This window comes from Eublepharis macularius, chromosome 3 (genome assembly GCF_028583425.1).
Source record: "Eublepharis macularius isolate TG4126 chromosome 3, MPM_Emac_v1.0, whole genome shotgun sequence".
Classification (NCBI taxonomy): Eukaryota; Metazoa; Chordata; class Lepidosauria; order Squamata; family Eublepharidae; genus Eublepharis; species Eublepharis macularius.
The window spans coordinates 97195463-97218502 of record NC_072792.1 but is presented as its reverse complement, the minus strand read 5'-3'; the positions used below and the strand labels follow the sequence as shown (position 1 = coordinate 97218502).

Genomic DNA, 23040 nt, shown 5'->3' with positions numbered 1-23040 from the left:
GCCCCTTTCGCACTTACGGTTTAAGCTGCCATTTATGAGCATTCGCTTCCATCGCAATGGCTTCGACATGGCACTCCCATGTTCCACCCTGTCTGACACAGTTTCGATTTGGAATCTTGTTTTTCATTTTAGACTGGCTTTGAAGCCTCAGTGCAGTTTTGGTCTTTTAGGGCTTTGCAATTCATGTCACTCTGTCTGCAATTCATGTCACTTTTAACTTTGAGCATGTGTAGTAATGTTACAATGTTGGAACCCGTCCCCCACCTGTATTTGCTGATTGGGCTGTCCCATGCCCACTGGAGAGGCAATTGGTGGCAGAGTTCTGGGGGAAAACATGTACTTTTCCTGCTTGTTCCATTCTCATTTACTTTTTTAAAGCCAAGCGAGGACAGGGTTAAAATGCTTCTGGTTCATTCCCTCCTGGCAACTTCCGTGCTGCTTTGTTTTGGAGCGAAAAAGTAGCCATTTAACCCTTTCCTGGCTTTTAAAGCAGCAAGGTTAGGAATGGTTGCTGGCTTTGGAAAAAAAATAAGTGTGTGTGTGCAGACCCGGGAGGAAGGAAGCCTTATGACCCTTACCTCACTTTACTGATAAAAAATGGCAGACAAGGAGTTCAGAAAGCTGAGGAGAGTGGGAGTGGTTAATTCCACACAGACCAATCAGCTCCTGAGGAAAAGGATGGAGGGGAAGAGAAGCAAAAAGGGGACAAAAGTGCTCACATTGACATAAATCGGGCCAACCGTGACTCGGCAGCGGCTTAAAAAATAACATCACAGTATCTCCACAGAGTGAAAAATTAAGGATGCTGCAGACAAAGAGCGGTACTGCATCCCATGACTACCTTTCAAGTGTGAAACCCCTGCAAACATGGGACGTGGAGCAGGTACTGAAAAGCTTTAAAGTCCCAGTGTGAAAGGCACCACAGTCAGAGTAGGTGAAGTGGTCAAATAATCACCTCATTCAACTTCTGAAGGAATTTTGTAGGCAGAGTAAGGGCCTAACTCTGTTCTATATCCAAATGTAACAAAAGCCAAATGGCCAATCATCAGGAGGCAGTGCTTAATTCTTTCCCTGTCCTCTGTGTCCTCTCTAGAGCTGCTTTCCCTTAGGAAGATGAGCCTTTGGGCCTTTGTTCTACATACATGAATACTACATGTTGTGGCAGGTGATCACATAGATGAAGAACATTTGTTCTAGTAAGGAATCTAGATGAAGAACATTTGTTCTAGTAAGGGATCTCATGCTACTTCTTTTACTCTGTTTATCAAACCCAAACAGATTTTTAAAACAAAGTCAAACTGGATCTATTGTTTATTATAAATAGACAGCTATCTAACTATAGATTTACATGTGGATGAAATGTAATGAAGGAAATTGCACCTAAATGCACCATTTCCTACATCTGATTATGATAATTACAATTCCAATGGCCAGTGATTTAACTTGTCTCAATTTTGAAAGAGGAAAAGGTACTTACCCTGAATCTGGCTTTGTGGCTGTGGGTTAAAAGCAGTGGTGTGGTTCAAGGATGCTCTTGGGTTAGGTGTGGGGCTTGGGTGGTGTGGGCTGACCCTTATGGCTGTACGACGCAACTGTTCCAGTTCACTCAGACGCTCAGAAAAGGACAAACTCCCAGGCTTTGTCTGCTCATCTAGTTTCTGACGGTGTCCTATTGTGGGGGGGGGGGGGCGGGGAGAAGATGAGAAAATCTCTCATTGACATTCCAGAATTTGTTGATATGTACACACCCCATTACAGAAAGTCAACATATATTCTATACTGATGAAGAACCAGAAAGTCTCGATCAGATACCACTGATTTCAATGGGAAGTATATTATTTATTTCTTTATTTTATTTAGAAAGTTTATATCCTGACATTCAGCCCAAGAGGGGCCACAAACATGGCTAACTAAAAACATCATAAAACAAATTAAAAACCAGAACTAAACTACATGTGCATGTGCACACACAAACACTAAGAGACACATCAATTAAAAACATAAGGCAGGGAGATTATTGAGAGAACGCCAGATAAAACAGAAAAGTCTTCACCTGCTGGTGGATAACTATGATAGAAAGGGACAGACAAATATCCCTGGGAAGGAAGTTCTACAATCTTGGTGCCACAACTGAAAGTGTTCTGTCTCAAGTTGCTACTCAACCTCATAAAGTAGGGACGCCCAAAGCAGGGTGTTAAATTTAGCTAAATGCAACACAGCTTCAAGTTTCTAGCTTCAAGTTTGGATGGCTAGTCTATATGCTGAATTGTTCTAACAATATAGGTACTAACTATGTCATCTTGCTTGAGCATTCAGTAGGTTTAGGAACAAAGCAACAGGTTTGTTTCCCTATGTCAATAAAGATTATAATGGAGCTGACCTAAAATATCTTCCACTGAACCTCAGAGGGGCTACTGGCTGTTTCTGGTAGAAGTTCATCTGCGAGCACAGTGATGTGAGGAAATTTCAGATTCCGCAATAAATCCCAAATTTTTCTTGATATTCTGCGTATTTATTTTCACAGTTGTCACTCAAGATTTGTACCTTTTTGGTTAGTTTTTCAAGGTATTAGATCAATATTCTAGTAATGCTCAGAAGCTTCATCTGAGACAATGCAGTCATACTATTATACTTGTGACAATATGGTGTGAAAACACATCAGATAATGTCAGAGATGTTCCAGCTCCTGAATGGCAGGATATGAACAAACCCTTCTAACCTTTTCATTTAATCAATTTGCTCCTCAGTCCTCACTCATTCCTATGACTTTCTCTTAAAGCAATGGAAGTCACTCTACTTTCCAGCCCAACATTCCTTTCCTATTTCATCCAACACTTCTCTGTTCAGTAAAGTAATCTAGAGGTCTGCATTGGAGAGATGTCCTTCTGCAGTTTCTGTGACTATGCTTCATGGAAGAACGTCTCTCCAAAGATACGACACAGGCTGGCATATCTCACATGCAGTGAAGCCACTGAAAAGCCACTGCACATCAATACTTTTCCCTTCAGGCTTTAAAATAAAATATGAACACATAATTGCCATTTATTTTTTTACTTGAGGCAGGTTTTTCTTGAGGCAGGTTATTAATCCTGTCTGAAAAGGTAAGCATGCCCTCTGCTCTGTAGAACATTCTTTCATACAGCCTAACACATTTTCATGAACAGCAAGATTTGGGTCCAGTGGCACCTTTGAGACCAACAAGATTTTCAGGGTATAAGCTTTCAAGAATCTGAGTCTCAAAAGTTTACACCTTGAAAAGCTTGTTGGTCTCTAAGATGCCACTGAATCCAAATCTTGCTGTTCTACTGCAGACCAACACAACTACCCACCTACAACATTTTCATGAAGAGAAGGGACTGAAAAACAAAACATTCTAAGAGGGAAATGTGTACTTAAAAGCAGTGCCTAGTAGCTGCTAAAATTAAATTGTATAAGTCATGCTGCAGTTGCAAAGTGGAGTATCTCTTCCTCCTGCTTCTAGATCCTTTGGCACAATTCAAAGTGTCTCAGATTCCACACTGAGCTATAAATTATCACAGGAATGAAAGGGAAAAAAGCATGGCACCTAGAAGTGATTTTATCATTACACCCATTAGCCCACCCTGCTTTCTTCCCGCTTATGTTTTTTTTTAAGAGCGACTTTCATCTGATACTTTCATTGTTCAAGTGCAGAAGTCTTTCATTTGTCAGCAATAGAAATCTGAACTTGGATTCAAGACACTTGACTTGAATGCAAATGCTCTGAATCATGCAAGCTGTGTGCATATGTCAAAGTTCTTCAACATGGGGATTATTCTCAGCCTCAGCTCATGGCCACCCTGGACACTCTGGGGCCAGTATCCAGCTTCCCAGAGTGATGATGACTGCTAAGTCTACCACTACACAAAATGTTTGCAGCCAGGAATTCAATTTGAAAAATTAATGCATCCCATTCAGCACATCTATGTAGTGCCATCCCCATATCAGGTAATTTTCAAACAGTCCTTGAGAACTACTCTTTTCTATAGAGTAATTAACCTGAAATCAACTAAATGTATAGGAAAACTTCAATTGAACTAAATGGACTGGGCAGGCATACACGTTGCATTTAAACTGCTCACATCCCAGGGCTATTGTTCTCTTTTGTCATGGTAAATTTTAGTACATCACATGCTATTCACATGTTTCTAGTGTGATTAACTTACAATATATATTCATAGGCTCGAGTTACATATGCTGGCTTTTCATGGTAAAACCACTGGGAAATAGTAATTGGCTGCTGCCAATCAGTAAACAGAGCCCAAGCATAGCGGGTACAAGTGCCCTGGATTGCAAGCCCATTACCTCAACGTAGCCCATTTTATGTCACTTCAGAAATAAAACAGAACTGGGACTCTAACAAGCAAATGTGGGGTAGGGGAATTCAGAAATCTGGCTCCATATAATCTCACCCTTCGAGATTTTAAAATGCTCAGTTGGCTTAAGTAGACTGATTTCTCCCCTTGCTCTTTCTTCCTTTCATTGACACCCATTGCTGTCAACATACCATTTCTTCTGGAAGATATTGAGTCTACATTTCTAGAGCACTCTCTGCTTTGTCTGGGTGGCTATATTGTGTGGCTTTTGGGATTCATATAGGGACCAGTCATTTTAGTATTACATACAGTAATTTTCTTTCTTGAATCATGATACTGTACGTATGGGAGGGAACGGGGGGTGGGGGTGGTGGTACATATTTTCCCAAAAAATGATGCTTGGGCCCTGCCTGGGCTGCTTTCACAGGGAGGCATGAAAATGGAAGCAGATAGAAACAGCATCTGCACAACCCCGTCCCCCCACACTGTTCACTCCTCTGCCAGTCCCTCTGTTGTATTATGCAGAAGTGCAATGTGACAGCAATGACTCCAGGCCTGGCAATGCCCAGTTTACCCTGTCCCAGCTAAGCCATGGTATATAGCTGCAATGCAGCTCAGCTGTGAAAGAAACAAGCCCTTTCAAGTGCTAACGGGGTGCTTGTGTGCATGTAGACCTTAGCTCAACCATATTGAACTTGTAGCTGAACACTGTCTCCCTTCCTGGATGGGCTGCAGGCAGAGCATCCAGATGGCTTCTCCTCCTGCAGCCAGACTGATAGTTCCCTGATGGAGAGCCCCCCCGCCTTTAATCTGGGTCATCAGGGAAAAAAATGGGAACTATGCACATCATGCCAGGATTGGGCACAAGTGGGGAGCTTCCTGTTGTCCACATGGAGAAAATTTGTTTGTTATTCTGCTCCATTTACAGGGCTGCTGCCACAAAAGAAGCAGCCCTTAATGTCAGACGATTTAGCATTTTCTATATACACAGCAATACTTTTATTAGTTTTAATTTATTCATCTTCACCCTTTTCATACAAAGGAGGTCATTATTACTTACTTCTCCCAAAAGAAATGTCAAACTAAGGCAGGGAGAGCTATCGGATTAAGAGAGAGTTCTCATATCCATGCCCTGTATTTTGCCAACTAGACCAAACTTGCCGCTTAAGTAAGATAAATATTTGGGTGGATGGGGAGGAGGTATCTTCCTTGCAGTGCTTTTAAATCAAGATACGTATAATTGCTGCTGAGATGTTTTATCATTTTAACAGGAAGCCTTTTGTTGCTGTTTATGCAAAACTATCTCCTTATTGTTTGCTCCAATGTTTGTTATTAAATTAATCTGCCCTATAGCTTCCTGTGTTGCACTGCCCCCATTCCCATTCCCATCAAACTAATGACCAGAAGCCTCTCAAAATCACTAGCAGTTTTCTTGTCATTTGGGAATTGTTGGCGCTGCACTGAACGACAGAGCTTGCACACTACTTGCGTACAAGGTGCTGAAGTATTCATCTTCTTTTACATGAAGCTGCCTGTCAGTTGTGATCATCCCTGGAGGCCCTTTAGTGGGAATTCCCAGCTTCAGAGAAAGCAGCTTAGGCACCCGTAAGCACCTAGTGCCAGCCATGTAATCGTTTAGATGTCAGACAAAGTCTATTCTGTCTGTTTGATCCTTCAGGATTTATTACCTGGTGCCCTTGTTTCCTAATTTTAAGTACATTGTGCTGTCATTCTGAATGTTTTCAAATGCTACTTCAACAACTTTTTATGTCTCTCTCTTGTGATCTTGTCTGGGGGATGAGGGGTAGAAAGGCAATATACAAATTTTCAAAATAAATAAATAAAGTGATTTTTCTTTCTCGCAAATGGTGCAGTAATTCTATACATTCTTATTCAGAGCAAAGTCTAAGGAAGTAGAAAAAGTACAAATCTGAATACAAAGTTGCCTAGACAGGACAACTATATGACAGTTAAAATAACTGGAAAAAATTATCTGCCTCATTTTAAAAATCTTCAGCCATGTAGTTTTATAATAATTAATGCTGGCCATAAGCTGAGTGGCTTGCTAATGCCATAGCTTCTTTACATTGTCAATGTTTCCTTACCAACCAAATACAGAAATTACTAGGGGGATCTTCTCCACCCATTGGATATCCAGTGCCCTGTTCTAAGGTTGATAGGCGTGCAAGACAGGGCATTCTTTGTTATAGGACCCAGACTGTGGAATACCCTTTCCCAGGGGTTCTATCATATCCACTTGCTCCTGACTGTCAATGACTTGTCAAAATGGGTTTACTCTGGAGAGCAATTTGTGTTTATACTCCTTGAATTCATGTAGCTTAATCTATATGGTTGTTCTCTGATGAAGTTGTTATTGACTGTGCTTCTCACTATTTTGATTTTATTGCTGCTTTTATAGGAGGTTTGACAATGTTGCTGATTTTTATATTTCTTAATTTTGATAGTCCCTTCTTAGTTTTTAATTTTACATTGTAAGCTACCTGGCATTTTATTTTTAATAAACAAACCAAATGAATAGATACAATACAAGTATATAAGAAATAATCTGTTTAAAGTTTCTCCGCTTGCAAAAATATCTCTTTCTCTTTGAAGCAAATGGCAATAAACTAAAAATTCAGTTTGCAGAGGGTACTGCTACTGACATTCTGAAAAATATAATCTCTCCCCCCCTCCAAATTTAAAACATTTTCTCTCAGCTCTGATGGGGTATTGATTTTGAAATATGTGTTCTACCATCACCCCACCGTATATAGAAAGTTTGCAATCATTGTTTGTGTTTGTGGTCATAAACATTTTCTTAAGTCTCCAACACTGGCTCTGGGGTCTGCTCTATCACTTGGATAACATCCTAACACCTTTGCTGCCTTCTGATTCTTCTGCCTATCCCTTCTCCACTCCTTTGGAACCTTCTCCTCCATCCTTATCTTGACAGTCTGTTAGGAATTGAACTCATTTGGGCAGGAACTGTAGCTTGTTTATGATCAGAATCCATTTGGTAACAGAGTCGGGTTAGGCATCTTTGATCTTCTGATCTATGATCCCTTCCTGGTGAGTCCTTGTATAAAGTTAAACAGTTAAATAGACTAAAGCAGTGATACTCACTCAGTGGATCTTCGACATACCACCTGTGGCTCTTCTAATCACCATTCACCAATCTAGCACCAACACCTTTTTTAGGAAAGTGGGCAAGGCTATTACCCAGTGACTCTTATGGTTGGCAGGTGGCTCCCACTTAGCACAGAGAGAGGCTCCAACCACCTTGTGTCTTGCAATACTAGAGTTCAACTTGAAGGGTACGCTTAACATAGGGAAGTATTTATCTTTTAACATCCAGCCTAGGAAAGAGTTCTAGAGAACTTTAAAGTTTGCATACTGCTTTGGGTCATAAGTTTGACTTGCAAGCCCATCCCCTCACTACAGCAACCCAAGGTTCCACAGGGGTAGGGAGACAGAAGCCAACATGCCCAGAAGTATGCTAGTAATTAAGAAGGTTATAGTTATACATTTAATATTAATATCTATATTTTATTGTGTGTGTGTTTAGTGGTGTGGCAAAGAAAGCACACAGTAGTTATGTGGCTCTATTGGATGATAATAACTTCATGAGCCACAGAGTGAATACCACTGCACTAATGTTTGTTGCACTAATTGATAACTAGATTGGCTGTGAACCAAAGGACTGTGAGCGGAGGTTTTTTAAAAAAACACTTTGGGTGCATTTCTCTGCACCAGCACAGAAAAAACATGAAAACACAATTCTTCCTCCATCTATTCACATAGTAGGGATTCCAGCTCCCCACTTGGGGGCAGAGGATACACCACCCCCAGCAGTCACCCCTTGCCATTGCTCACCTAGCCAGCAGAGGAGGAGATATGGGAAGGCTAGTTGTAGAATGTGGCAAAATGGCATGCACATACTGCACAAGCTCCTGATGACATCAATTTGGGTCAACAATGAGAGTTCAGGGAAAACAATATGTTTCCGGCTGATTCCTAAAGAATCTGTTTGGTTCTCTTTGGGATCTCTTTGATTCCAGTTTAAACCAGAAGTGATGTCATCAGGCGCTAGCTAAAGAAGAGAAGTGGTACCCTTCCCTGCCAAGAGCCCCTGCCCCCCTTCCTGGTTTCAAGGTAAAGGGATCTGGCAACCCTGCCTGAAAGGCTTCTACAGACAGAATATATACATTTTGATTTTTTACCTGCACAAATTTGTGCATAAAAGTTTGGTAAACATGTAGAATCTTCACTCTACATGCACAAGATAATCTCTGGATCATGTCCATTGTTGCCAGTCATCATTTAGTGGGCCTGCCTCTCAGAAGTATAATGAATCCATTTCATTTCCAAACATCCTTGGAAGAGTTAAACCCAATCACTAACCAAACAGGCACACCATAGTTGAAAAGGGCCTTTATTCCCCTGCTTATGCCCTGAGTCATCAAAACTTTGCTTAACAAATGGCAAGGAAAAGTGGATTTTCCAAGCTGGAATATTTATCCTTAAAACATAGACCAGAATAACCTTCTTGTAATCAAACTAGTCACTTTATTTTTTTGTTGTTATTGTTGCTTTGAAAGAAACGTTTATATTTAGAGGCTAGAGTAGCTTAGAATTTTCTCTTTTAACAAATTCAGCAGTCTCTCTAGTGTACAAAGGCTTTGTTACATACAAGCAGGACTCCAGTTTGCTGAGAACTCTTATATTCCTAATGGTTCTGCTTCTGTATGCCATGCTATTTGCTTCCTTTTTTTTCCTTTGCAGCTGCAAAGAGATATAGTAAAGTACTGTACAGTGTTTTGAAAGCAGAGCATCGGAGAAGTTTCCAAACTGCATACAGGCAGGTTATTCTTTGCCTTGTTTTCTTTGGCTTCACGTGAACAGCACAGAATGAGTCAAACAGTATTAACTTTCAACAGTGAAGTGGTGTGGTCAACCAAAACTGTTGGTGGCTAGATTGCAAAGATAAGTTCAGCAGGTAACAAAAAACAGCCCAGAATGCCACATGTGGGCAGGAGTAGTAGGCAAAAATCTAACCACACTGTTTTCTATTAAGACAGCATTAGTACCTTTTACTTTGGGAGTTATTTCAGTTAAGAAATATTGTCTTACTCTTTCTGGCCAGTTTGTCTTAAAGACCCAGTTAGACTAGTTACCTTGAATTCAATTCAGGACACTGCCCGACTCAGGATACTGCTGATTACCCACAAAGCTTCAAGCTGCCTGAGCCCAGCATAGACCTAAGAGACTGGTGCCATCCCTCTGTACCACTTTAACCACTAAGAGCCAAGCTACAAGTGATGCCTGACACAGGTTGGACACTTGTCAGCTTCCCTCAAGTTTTTATGGGAAATGTAGGCATCCTGGTCTTGCAGCTGTAATGGAGAGCCAAGATGTAAAACCAGGACACCTACATTTCTCATCAAAACTTGAGGTAAGCTGACAAGTGTCCAACCTGTGTAAGGCATCACTTGTAGCTTGGCTCTTAGATAAACTGGGAATGTCCCCTTAAGTTGATATGTTGAATCAGTCCATGAGTGCAACTGCTCTACAACTTGAAATTTTCCTGAGCCTGAGCCTATAAAGAAGAGGTGCAAAAGAGTCAGCATGGTATAGTGGTTAAAGTGTTAGTCTAGGATCTAGGATAACCAGGGTCAAATCCCCACTCAGCCAAGACGCTTGCTGGGTGACTTTGGGCCAGTCACTCTAAACTACTTCACAGGGTTGTTGTTGTGATGACTAAAGTGGAGGAGGAGAAACAATATTGTAAGCCATTTTGTGTCCCAATTAAGGAGAAGAGTAGGATATAAATAAAAACAAACCAATTAACATTTCAAATTGGCTTTAACACTGAACATATGGAGTCACAATTTCAGTTCTGGACTGTAGTGCTATGCCTACTTATCCTTAGGATGGAATGAGCTATACATCCACTAAACAGGATTCATATCCATGCAAAATGTTGTGTGGCATTGCTCAAGGCTTGTTGGCCAAATGAGCAGTATCATTAAAGTAAAGTAAATGTCAGTGTGGAATTAGAGAGGCAAGAATGCCTATATTCAACAATGGGCCACAAATTAACAGCATTTGGGCCTTTTATTAGGATTCTTCTGACAAAACAGCTCTCACTTTGTGCAGGACAGTCAAATTAAACAAAAACCATGACCAATTTTATGAAGCAAAGAATTTATTGGAAATAAAGTATGCCAATTAATGTGAAATCTGTACCTTCTTGCTTCGCCTATTCTTTGCATTTTTGTAGTCTTCAGAATGTTATTTGATTTGTTTGTGAAGAGCAGGACCAGTGGAAGAGTAGAGGCCTTGACTGAGGACTGTGGCCGCTTGCTTTCATCAGAACAGAACCTTCAGGCCTTATGCTGGAACCTTTTACAGCTGCTGCCTGCATGTGCTTATACAAATTGCTTCTGCAGCAAGGACTATGAAGCTGCTTTTCAAAAAGAAATGAAAACAAGGGGCCTCAAAATTCTGCATTAGTTTGTTATAGTTTGCTAAGTTCCCCAGAAATCTGTATTCATATGATAAACTATCAGCCCTGGCAAGTTCATATTGGATTGCTGATATGGGTTTAATTAGTACACAGATCTCCATGAGATCATAGAAGAATCTAGCACTATCAGTACAAGAAAGCCACCACAACACTTCCTTTTTCATATTGCATTAAGCTCTTCACTAAAGTGGCAAACTAGCAACACAAAAGTTCTTGTGTGAACATGCCCTAACCTACAGACAGGAAAGCAATGTTTCCATTTCTATAGGAATAATTACCCTCGTACGTATGTGGTGGCTTTCATAAGAGTCATAAGGGAAGAGCAGATAGATGCAAACTGGAGGGGGAAAATGAGAAAAAGGTGACAAACTGGTGTCTTTCACTGCAGAGCATGTTTCTTTCGCCCACTCTTGTCTCCCCATTTTTGCTATCACTAAGTTCCCTTTTCTCAAGTCCTCCTCATCTTCACTTCACTTTTGAGTCAGGTTGTTTGCTCAGTGGCTGCCAGCAAGAGAGACACTGAGCACATGGAGACACAATTTCCGTTCTGGACTATGGTGCTACATAAAGCAACCTACACAAAATGGGAGGAAAATCTCAGAACAGGGCTTGCTTTGCTTTCCAAAGCAGAACAGCCCACACTTCATGGGTATTCTAGAAAAAGTTTAAACAGCTCTTTGCTAAATTTTAGAGGTAATACTAATGGTAGAAACTAGTTCTCCAGGATGAAAGTTCCCTCTAAGTGATTTTGGGAACCGTTGCTCTGGTCAGCCAGGAATGTCACCATAGTTTGACTGTTATAGGGCACAACTGGAATTGCTCTGAGTACTGTGCCCCCACTCCCCACTTCCCTTGTTCTTTGCAACTGCCTCCCACTGAGAGAGAGAGAGAGAGAGAGAGAGAGAATGAGAGAGAGACTGCTTTTTTCTGGATGGGAGCCAGAAAAGTGAGCCAGCTTGGCAAGCACAGCAGCTCCTCAAGTGAGAAGGGGAAAGAAAAGAAAATACAACTGAATGAACAAAAGGCAAATTCTCATGCCTTGCAACACAAGGGAGAGCCAACCTAGGCACATGGACCATAAAGTTGTACCTGTCCTCTTTCAGGGAGGGGGAGAACCCACTCTGTGGCATCTCTTCTCAGATGGGAAACAATGCAAATACTAGCACTAGTTAATGCTTGCCTTCCGCCAGCCCACCCTCCACAGCCAAGCTCCTTTATTTTCTCACTTCCTTTCTATTTTAAACCTTGACCTCCCCTCCACAATCCTGTCCCTTTGTAACTGCCTGCTTCTTGGAATTTTTAAGTAGAAAATACATAGCATTTGTATGCTTTTTTCTTTTTCTTAATTCTTTTTCCCGGATAGTAAGGACAAACACTGGACTGTCAGGCCAAAACCAGACATCTAGCAACTGTAGGCATGGACACAGGGATGGGGCTAACTTTACCAGGGTGGGATTTCTGTGGAACTTGTCTGCAGTCACAAGTCTATTATTATGATATAGCCTACTGTGACAGTTCAGAAATAAAACAGAAATGTTTACTTTGTAAAATGGAGTATATGGTATGGAATCAGGTTGGGAGACAAAAAAATTGAAGAGGGGCCAGGAAAATGATGCTAGAGTTCTGAATGAAATAAGTGTTCTTTGTAATTATACTCCAAGGCAAAGCAAAATAAAATAGTTTGGCAGCTGATGGCCAAATTGTCCTTCAGATACCCTCAGCAATTTATTTACCTCTGAGTGAACCTATTTAGAATTATTCTTTAAATGATGAATGTAAGATCTCCCCGCCATCAATCCCCCAAGCAATATTTTGCAAACCTGATAGGGGGAAAAAATCTATGAGTAGAAACATGTACATGAGTCAACTTCCACAAACAAATTTAATGGGCCAAGGCAAGTAAGTCTGGAATTATAAAACTGAAAACAAATCACAGAGATACACTCAGGGAGCAATCTTAAACAGGCCTACTCAGAAATAAGTTCTGTTTTATTCAGTAGGACTTACTCCCAGGAAAGTGTCTTTGGGATACTACCTCAAACATAGGAGAAGATACAATAACTGAAGAGTGATACAATAACTAATGTAGAAGAGTAATACAATAACTGATGCACCCTTGAAGAAAATAGTTAATTAAGAAATCATTGCTTTCTTGATTAAGGAAGTCACTTCCAAATTATGGAGACTCTATGAATGAATGCCCTCCAAACTATCCTATCATTGACAGCCTTGCTCAGGTCTTGCAAACTGAAGGCCATGGCGTCTTTATTGAGTCAAACCATCTCATTTTTGAGGTTCCCCCTTTCCTACTGCCTTCTACTTTTCCTAACATTATTGTATTTTCCAGTGAGTCTTGTCTTCTCATGATGTGACCAAAGTATGATATTCTGTTTTATCATTTTAGTTTATAGGAAGAATTCAGGCTTGACTTGATCTAGAATCCACTTATTCAACTTTTGGGTGGTCCATGGTATCTGTAAAACTTTCCTCCAACACCACATTTCAAATGAAAATTTTCTTCCTGTCAGTTTTCTTTATTGTCTAACATTGGCATTCATACATAGTAGTAGAGCATAGCACAATATGAATTACCTCGGTCCTCAGTGACACATTATCCTTAAGAATCTTTTCTAGTTACTTCATGGCTGCCCTTCCAAGTCTCAATCTCCTTCTGATTTCTTGATTGCCCACTTTCCCTTTTGGTTGATGATTGATCCAAGAATAGAAAATCTTTACAAGTTTCAATTTCTTCATTGTCATTCCTCCGCAGTCATTACTTTTGTCTTCTTGATGATCAGCTGTAATCCTTCTTCGGCGCTTTCTCCTTTAACCTTGCTCAGAATGCTCAGTAACAGCATTCTCTTGTCCACAGTACAGGTTGTGCATCAACACATTCAGATGTTGCAGCATACCTATTTATTTTAAAGCAGACCATAGCTTTTCATGATCCACACAGTTGAAGGCTTTGCTGTAATCTATAAAAAACAAACTGATTTTCTTCTGAAATGTTCTGGTATACTTCAGTAACCACTGTAAATTTGCAGTATGATCTCTAGTACTTCCAAATCCATCATGTACATTATATTTCTTGTTCCATATACGTGTCAGGGTCCAGTGGGTCCATCAGCAGCGGGGAAAGGGGGTTGGCTGTGCCGGCCCTGGTGTGCGGGTCCATCCTACTTCCCTTGACCTCGGCTGCCTACTCAGCCTGTGGTAGAAAGGGCTTCCCAGCAGGCCTCAGAATGGGCGTGCTTCGGTGCAAGCCCAGAGGCCTCTATGCCCAGCAGTTACCTCTGGAAGCTGCCTCTTGCATCAAGGGCAGATTTCCTGTCTTCTCTCCAGCTGGGGTGTGGAGCCCTCCTTTTATCCCTCCCCTAGTACCATCCCTGCCCCACCTCCCAAGGTGAGGCTTAACACCTGGGCCATGTATGGCCACATGCTTCAGCCTGGCCTCTACTGGAGCTGTCAATAGGTGCTGTCTCCTGCCTTTCCCCATTGCTCCTTCCCCCCTCCCCCTCTCTCCCCAGCTCCTGGTGAATTGACAGTCTTCTGGGGCATTGTGGGGGCATGCCGGCCCCAGGGGCGGGCATCCTTGGCTTAGGTGGGGGTGAGGGTGTCTTTGGTGGCTGGGTGGTGCCCTGGAGGCCCTGGAGCCAGAACCATCCACCAAGCTGCCACATCCTCCTGGCCCATAACCTGTTTGTTAGGCCGCCACCGTGCCGCTGTGTCTTCTTGACCCGTCAGCTGTTCAGTGGGCCTCTGGAGTGGCTGTGCATCTGTTGTGTTCAGGGTGGTGGTGGCCGGTGGGGCTGTGTGGCCACATTGCCTCCTGGCCTGCTCTCAGTGCCGCTGCCCGCCTCCTTCCACGGGAGTCATCCGGGGCCGTCAGGCAAGCTGTGTCTCGGCTGGCTGTCTCCCTGCTGACAGGTAAGGTCGGGGGGGAGGGTAGAGAGGCTATGCAGCCAGTTGTCTGGGGTACTGTTGGGGCTGTCCCTGGACACAAAGTCTTTGTTGTAAAATTTTGAGCATCACTTTGCTTGCATGGGAACTTAATGAGATTGTCCAATAGTTGCTGCAGTCTTTGACATCTCTTTTTTCAGAACTGGAATGTAGATTCAGCATTTCCATTCTGTGGACCATTACTTTGTTTTCCATAGTAATTGGCATATTTTTGTTAAATTTTTGATGGACTTGGTTTCTGTAGCTTGAAATAGCTTTATTGATATTCTGTATACTCCAGATGGTTTGTTCCTCCCAATTGCTTTGAGTGCAGCTTTCATTTTGCTTTCTAAAGCTACAGATTCTTCATCAAAAGATTCTTTAAAGAAATCTGCCATCCTTTCATCTCTTCTATATAGTTCTTCAGTCTATTGTTTCAATCTTTTTCTTTATTTTGTCCTGATTAGCTACTGTATTTCCCTGTTGATCTTTCAGCATCCCTAACTGTAGTTTGAATTTACCTTTGATTTCTGATTTTGTGGAACAGATTACTAGTTCTTCCTGTTTTGTCTCTTCTATTTCTCTGCACCAGTTATTAGAGAAGTTCTCTTTGTCTCTGCATGCAAGTAGCTGAAAAAATGAGTTCAAAATTCTGACTCTATTTCTGTCATGTTCTACTTTTGTTTCTCATCTTTCTTTATATGATCTGAAGAGAAACCAGAGTATTCTCATCTTTCTTTAGAAATTGTGTTTCATCAGTCATCAATCAAGACTTTTCCTATTTTTTTTTTGGCTACAGGAATAATCTTTGCACATTCTTCCTTGATACTGTTTCTGGTTTCAGCCCAGCTCACATTCAGTTGAGCATATTGCTTTCACACACATTGAAAAATGCACTTTCAATCTACTTTCAATGCACTTTGCAACTTGATTTTACTGTGTGAAACAGGAAAATCTACTTGCAAATAATTGCTGAAGTGCATTAAAAGCTTGGTATTCAGCGTGGGTGAAAGCCCTAGTGCAAATCTGTTCTTTGCATAGTCTTTAAATTCTTCAGGAATGTTATTTAGATTATATTTTGGTGCTAAAATAGTTCTAGATTAATTCTAATTTTTGATATTAACAATTTGTGCTCTGTATCATAGTCAGCTCCAGGTCTTGTTTTAGTAGAAAACAGAGCTCCATCTTATGCTTCTGATTATGTAATCTATTTAATTTCTATATTTGCCATCCAATGATGTCCATGTAATACAATCATCTGTTCGGTTGCCTGAAGCATGTATTTGCAATGAACAAACTGTTGGCTTCAAAAAATTCTATGAGTCACTCTCTTGCTTCATTTCTGGACCCTAGTTCAATTTTTCCAACAATATTTGATTCTGCTTTGTTTCCTGTGTCTGCATTCCAATCACCTATCATTATCAGCACATTTAAAGAATAAAAGCTTATATTTAGAATAGACATATTTCTGGTTAAAACATAAAATAAAACTGGTGGTTAGTGGCCCACTCCCTATGGCAGCACTCCCTACGCTCCTGATTCAGATTGCCATGCTGAACCAATCCTTGTAAAAGGATTCGCTTCGATCTCTGAAAGGATCCTCTTCGATCATTGAATCTGTGAGCAACACAAATATTTAAGGAAAGTTGAGGTAACTTAAGGAAGCTTTTTGTTTATTTAAGGAAGATGTTCATTATAGATGGGTAGAAGCTTCTGAATGTAGAAATACCCAGCCCTACATGTTTCTGACACCAACAATTCAGAGACACTAACATACAAAAAGATTTGGGCTAATTTAAAAACCTTTCTCCACATCACATGTATTGATTTTAGAAACAATTGTGTTTCTCAAATGTGAAATATACTCTTGTACAAAAACTCTCTCTGGGTATGAAGAGAATGACATGTTAATTTACAGCAACTGGAACCCGGTCCAAACTTGCAGACATGAAAATAAAACAATTAAATAAAAACAACAACAACTGCAAATACATAAATATATGTAAGGTTTTCTTTCTTTAAGTCAGTGGTACAGTTTCATTAATGCTAATGATGCCAAGGTTTCTCACAGAATTGATCTGGAACTTGATAATCCAAACTTTGTCCCATAGTTGTTTTGTTTCTTCACTCTCCCCATTTTGACTTAAGTTACTGCCTGTGCCAAATGTGAGAGGGGAATAAGAGAAGAAAACCGCAAACCTCAGCTTACAGGAGAACATTTCAATACAAATATGAACATTGTACACAGAGGTTAATTATTGCCTTGAGTAATAATGGAACATATTGCATAAGCTCAGCAACAGGGTGGCTTTGAGGGCTTTCCCTTCCTCCAAGCACAGTATTTAGATGTATTTTTTGGAAATATTCCTGGAGATACCATTTATTATTTACTCATTCTTAATTGATAAAAATGAAGAAATTGGCAAGCATGACTGTGAAAAATCTTTGCCATAGTGGAATAAATTCTACCTGTCTTCTTGAAGAGCCATCTTCACTTATTACTGTTTTTTTAAGTTGGAAACTAGCACAAGACACAATAAGCTGCTTACAACAGCAGCTGAGGTTGTCATCTTTCTAACCCGCCCCCTTTACTTCTGCTCTGTCTGCCAACTCTGAAAAAAAAGTCTTAACAGAGCTATTTTGTTTCTAAAATTAAAATACCTATGAATAGCTGAAAATCAAAGTGAGCAGGAAATGCTGAATAACATGCATGGGTATCTTTTTATTCTGTATCCTTTGTCTGTTTTTGAATATTCTATACTGTCCCTTCTCTTCAAGTGGAAAACATTTCAGCTATTTCTCCTCATTAATAGACTGTATCCATAAAAAGCTTTAAGAAAGTTAAATCATATGGTTCTCAGTCTTGTTAATTGGTCGTACATACAATGGTAAAGATGCTATCCAGTTTGCATAGTACTCAATTAAATGCCTGGTCCAAATGTAATAGAATAGAAGGGAGAATTTCCCATCCATTTCTGTGATTTATTTTTTAAAAAAATGAGGATCCAGTGATATTTGAATACTTACTTCTTGGCTCTCGAGGTCCATCCACTGTTATTTTGATTGCTCTGTGGTACGTAGCTACTTGGGGTGGATTTGTGAAGACAGTGATGGTCAGTGTAAAGCTCTTCCCTGAAAGACAAAAGGACATATAGTCTTACACTTTACTATATTAACCCATACCTTGAAGATTCATGTCTTCAAAAGCACTAAAACTATTAACTTATCAGGAAACACATAGCACAAAGCTAGCATGGTGTAGTGATTAGACTGCTGGTATAGGAGCTGGGAGACCCAGGTTCGAATCCTCATTCTGCCATCAAAGCTTGCTGGGTGACTTTGGGCCAGTCACAGACATTCAGCACAACCCTCCTACAAGCTTCTTGTTAGGATAAAATAGAGAAGAGGACAATGTAGTGAGCCAATTTGGTCCCCATTGTGCAGAAAAGTGGGATATAAATGAAGTAAATAAACATTCCTTTATACAAATATTCTGCTATATTAAGGGGAACTATATAGAGAAGTAAACCCAAAACGATCAAAGAAAAGCCATATTCTGAGTAAAAGTAACCTTAATTGATCTCAAATGATACCCAAGAGTATTAAAGATCGGTGGTGATAAATATGTAGCTTGGTTGAGACCTCCAGAACTCTCCGTTTTCCTGCTTCGTAAGGAGAACATTTTACAGTCCTTGTTTGCAGCAACGACTATTCTGATTAGTCAGGGTATTTTCGTCTGTTACAGAAAAGTAAAAGAAGACTAGGCAAAAAAGATTCCTTAGAAATTTAGTTAAGCACTAATAATTTTGCCAAAGAAGATTATCGAGCACAGTTAACAAAACTATGCTTGCTTTGTGCTTGTTAAATGATTTGCTCTAATGAATTAGGGCCATGTGGTAGAAAAGAAAAGCTGCATTAAAAAAATAAACATTTAGACAAAATATAAGTTGCATCCTGGGATTCTGCTCAGTTAAGGGCGGTGTGTTCCATCAACACAAGACAAATCTTGCCAATGCAAGAGACTCCTTGCTGATACAGATTCCTCTGCTGGTTGGCCGCTGTAGTGTTCTTAACTGAGTGTAGTCATAAGATACGACCCATAACATTTAGAAAAACACCTATAAAAACATAGACTTCATAAATTAGGCCTTTTTGCAGTGGTTGGATGATAGAATGCAACAGGGTCAAGAAAAATCTTAGCATATCTTTTTCATGTTTACAAACTCCGCTCATTAACCACAGGCTAAATGACCTGGATAGCCCAGGTGAGCCTAACCTCGTCAGATCTCAGAAGCTAAGCTAGGTCAGTCTTGGTTAGTAATTGGATGGGAAACCTCCAGCAAAGACCAGAGTTCCAGAGGCAGGCAATGGCAAACTACCTCTGTTAGTCTCTTGCCATGAAAACTCAGCCAGGGATCTCTATAAATCAGCTATGACTTGAAGGCACTCTTCACCACCAAACAACCATAACACCACCAAACTAACCTTTTATATAACATTTCTTAGTTACCAATTATTCTGCTTTGTAGATATTTAATTTTTTGCTATATTTTAATTCACCATTTAATATCAACCATATTATTATCTTATATCAGACTGAATATATTCTACAACTTGATGGAACTGCTATGGTTAATGTATTTCTCCCACATCAATCCACACTAGAGTTGGATGCAATCCCCTTATGGCCTGGTTGGTGTTGCCTTTTCTGCATTACTTGTTTGCCAGTATTTCCTTCACAATTTCCTCTCCCCTTTAATCACCAGTGAAACCAAAAAGGTGAGGAGAATCTAATCAATTCCATCTGGTCTCTAATGAAATTGAGAGTGGGATCAATTCTAAGAAGGTCTACTCAGAAGCACATCCCATTTTATTAAATGAGACTACTACAAAGAAATTGTCTCTATTATTGTAACCATAGTCAAGGGAAGTCTTGTTAATGCCACTGATGCCTGCAGAGATTTCTTTTTAAAACATTAAAGTAATACTATATGCACCAGTGCTGGTGTGCATACACAAGTCTTTGTGGGGGAAATATACGTGATAAGTATTTTCTCTAACATTGTTAGTTTTAGCAGAGACAGGATAGTGGAGAATACCAGAAATAGCTGTGGTGTTCATAAGCAGGGGAATGAAAAAGGAATTGGGCAAGGGGAATCACTCCACAGTGCTGAAAAGATACTTCTGCAGGAAGAGAAGAAATTAAAATTAAGAACTGTGTGTAAATACTACTCTTCTGAATAGGTTAGTGCCCCACTCAGAGCAGTGAACAAAATCAGTGTCGTTATTATCCCCACCATACAGCAGGGAGCTGGGGCTGAGAGGAGCAGTTTGCCCAAGGCCACCTGCTGAGCTCATGGCAGTAGTGGGATTCAAACCAGCAGAGTGCTAATTCACAACTCAGTCACATAGGCACTATGCCAAAGCAGAAAATGATACAAAAATCCAAACACAGGGGGCTGCAATGCACTTGTAAATCCTGCATGACTATCAACTTGATTTGAAAATCTGATACCTTGGTCCAGCATATCTACAGGACTGCCTCTCTCCTCATGTTCCACCATGGCAGCTTCGCTCATCTGAACATGGTCTCCTGCAGGTGCCACCCTGCACATTGGCAAAATAGACAGCAGCTACATGGGTTTTCTCTGTGGTGGCCCCCACCCTGTGGATTGGCCTGCCTGAGGAGGTCAGGAGAGCCCCCACTCTCCTGGATTTCAGCAAATGATGCAAAACCGAATTATTCAAAAAGGCTTTTTACTCAGATTGGAGGGCTGTATTGTAGGGAAGGGATCTCAGATGATCTGCTAATGGGTTAGGGACCAATACACTATATTGTATTGAATTCTTACTAATGCTATGTCTCTATGAACTTGTATCTATTTATTCTATGGCATTGTTTATGGAAATGTTCCTGATATTGACTATGAGCAGAACCACAAGTGACAAAAGGCACAGATTGGACACTTGTCAGCTTCCCTCAAGTTTTGATGGGAAATGTAGGCATCCTGGTCTCACAGCTTCACTCTCTGACTGCTGTCCAATGGACTTTTCAACTGTCACTTGTCCAACATTCCGCCAAGCTGCCTACATTTCCCATCAAAACTTGAGGGACGCTGACAAGTGTCCAATCTGTGCCTTTTGTCACTTGTGGTTCTGCTCTATACTAATCTCACACTGTGTGTGTAATCCGCCTTGAGTCTCAGTGAGAAAGGCGGACTATAAATGACAAATAAAATACATTTAAACTAATTCTGTGTCTCATATTGTACACTAACAATGGCAGAGAGGCCCAAGAACACTTTAAGTGACACAAGGAAGATCTTACAGCCCTAGTAATGTGCTTAATATCAGATTCTGTACAGTTAAAGCAAAGGCATCAAACTTAATGAGCATTTGGTATTTCCTATATGGACTGTCTGATAGTTATAAGGCTAACAGCCAGAAACAGTTCAATTCAAAAGAGTTTTTCTGCATTTTATTGTGTACTCTATGTAACATTTTTCCATATAAAACAAAAAATGGCTGATCAGCCAGGGTTTTTTTTTTGTAAGGTCTGGAATCCTAAGCATATTATAGAGTAGTAAGGTACTCTGAACTCAATGGGATTTCTAAGTAAATATGTTTAGGACTGAGCTAAAAGAATTGCTTTTTAAAAGTATACTTAAGAAACAGGATTGAAGTGTGCTTCTTTGAGGAAAGGATAAATACACCTGGGTTTTGTTGCAGTTCTCAAGTGCTCTGCCCATTTTCAAGGCTTAATTAGCAAACTCTTGGCTAGTTTCTTGTAAGCTAACAGAAAAGAAGCAGCTTCAGGCCGGAACTATTTGTTACAAAATACATATTATGATTTTGCTTTTTGTGCAATATATTTCCCCAACTCTGCTTCACTTGATTGGTACCCACTCGTTAGAAGGTGGAACTTGGTGCAAGTTGACAACATCATGTCCAATGTTTTACATTTGAGTTACTAGCTACTGTGTGTGTGTGTGTGTGTGTGTGTGTGTGGAGAGAGAGAGAGAGCGAGAGAGAGAAATCAACCCGACACAGGACTGCTATGATTTCATTGCCCATACTTTAAAAGTGCCCTATTCCAGCAAGTACCAATGAGTGTTTCTATCAGTATGTAGCCATTTTAATAATAACAACAACAACATTCGATTTATATACCGCCCTTCAGGACAATTTAATGCCCACTCAGAGTGGTTTACAAAGCATGTTGCTATTATCCCCACAACAAAACACCCTGTGAGGTGGATGGGGCTGAAAGAGCTCCAGAGTGGCTTCAAGTGGAGCAGTGGGGCATCAAACCTGGCTCTCTAGATTAGAGTCCCACGCTTTTAACCACTACACCAAACTGGCTCTTAAGATGGTTAGGACAGTGTAAGGTTAGGACATTGCATCTCATGATTTAACTTTTTTCTTTTCTAAAGCACAAAGATTCTTGAGGTGTCTTATTTTACAACACAAAATTAGGTATGAGCTTTTACCAATGTTACAATACTTGAATTGCATTTTACATGGGGATATTTTCAAATAAAAATATTTTTGCTATGATCATCATTTTAATTTTAATTTTATTTATTAGGCTTATTGTCCGCTCTCCCTGCAATGCAGGCTCATATTAGTAGTTCTTCCAATTAGTAATTCTTCCAAATCATATTAGTAATTCATCCAAACAAGAAAGCTGCAGTCATGACCAATTATGTAAGTTTGCTTATTTTTTTGGCCCTCATTTATGACTTTGTGCCAAAAGGAACAGAAAACTATGGTCCCAGATCCTATTACTGTAGCAAAAAAATGTGATAGCTTAAAATTGGCTAGATAACCAAAGTCTCGCCAATAGTCAGGTGTCTAGATTAAGTGAAATAGTTCAGTTGAAGAAGGGAAGACAGCAGAAATCAACGTTTATGAGTGGCTGGAAACATTTTTTTTAAAATTTGCAGTAGAAATTAGGTTTGAGTATTTATGTATGTACTTCTTGTGCCCTGTGTTGAGTAAAAAATTTTAAAGGAATACACAGTATTTATTTGTTAAACATGAACATAAGTTCTCTCTTTGATTTGACATTTATTTTATTTACAGTCCATCTTTCTCACTGATACTCAAGGGGAATTATACATTGTAAATCTATACGACTGATGGCTTTGATTGAAAAACAAAGACCTAGGTTCTAGTCCCCATGATATAACCTCTATGTTGACCGATAAATAATAAAAACAACAGATATTTAGAAGAAGA

The 23040-nt window shown here is 40.1% G+C and overlaps 1 protein-coding gene across 1 annotated transcript in view; it reads right to left on the bottom strand.

Moving 5' to 3' along the window:
• RUNX1 (RUNX family transcription factor 1) overlaps positions 1 to 23040 on the bottom strand; it is a 270979-nt gene that overhangs the window by 66140 nt on the left and 181799 nt on the right. Inside the window, exons 5-6 of the mRNA XM_054973938.1 lie at positions 17827 to 17931; positions 1478 to 1669 (exon numbers count right to left, since the gene is read on the bottom strand). Coding sequence (XP_054829913.1) covers positions 1478 to 1669; positions 17827 to 17931 — 297 coding nt within the window. The remainder of the gene's footprint in view (positions 1 to 1477; positions 1670 to 17826; positions 17932 to 23040) is intronic.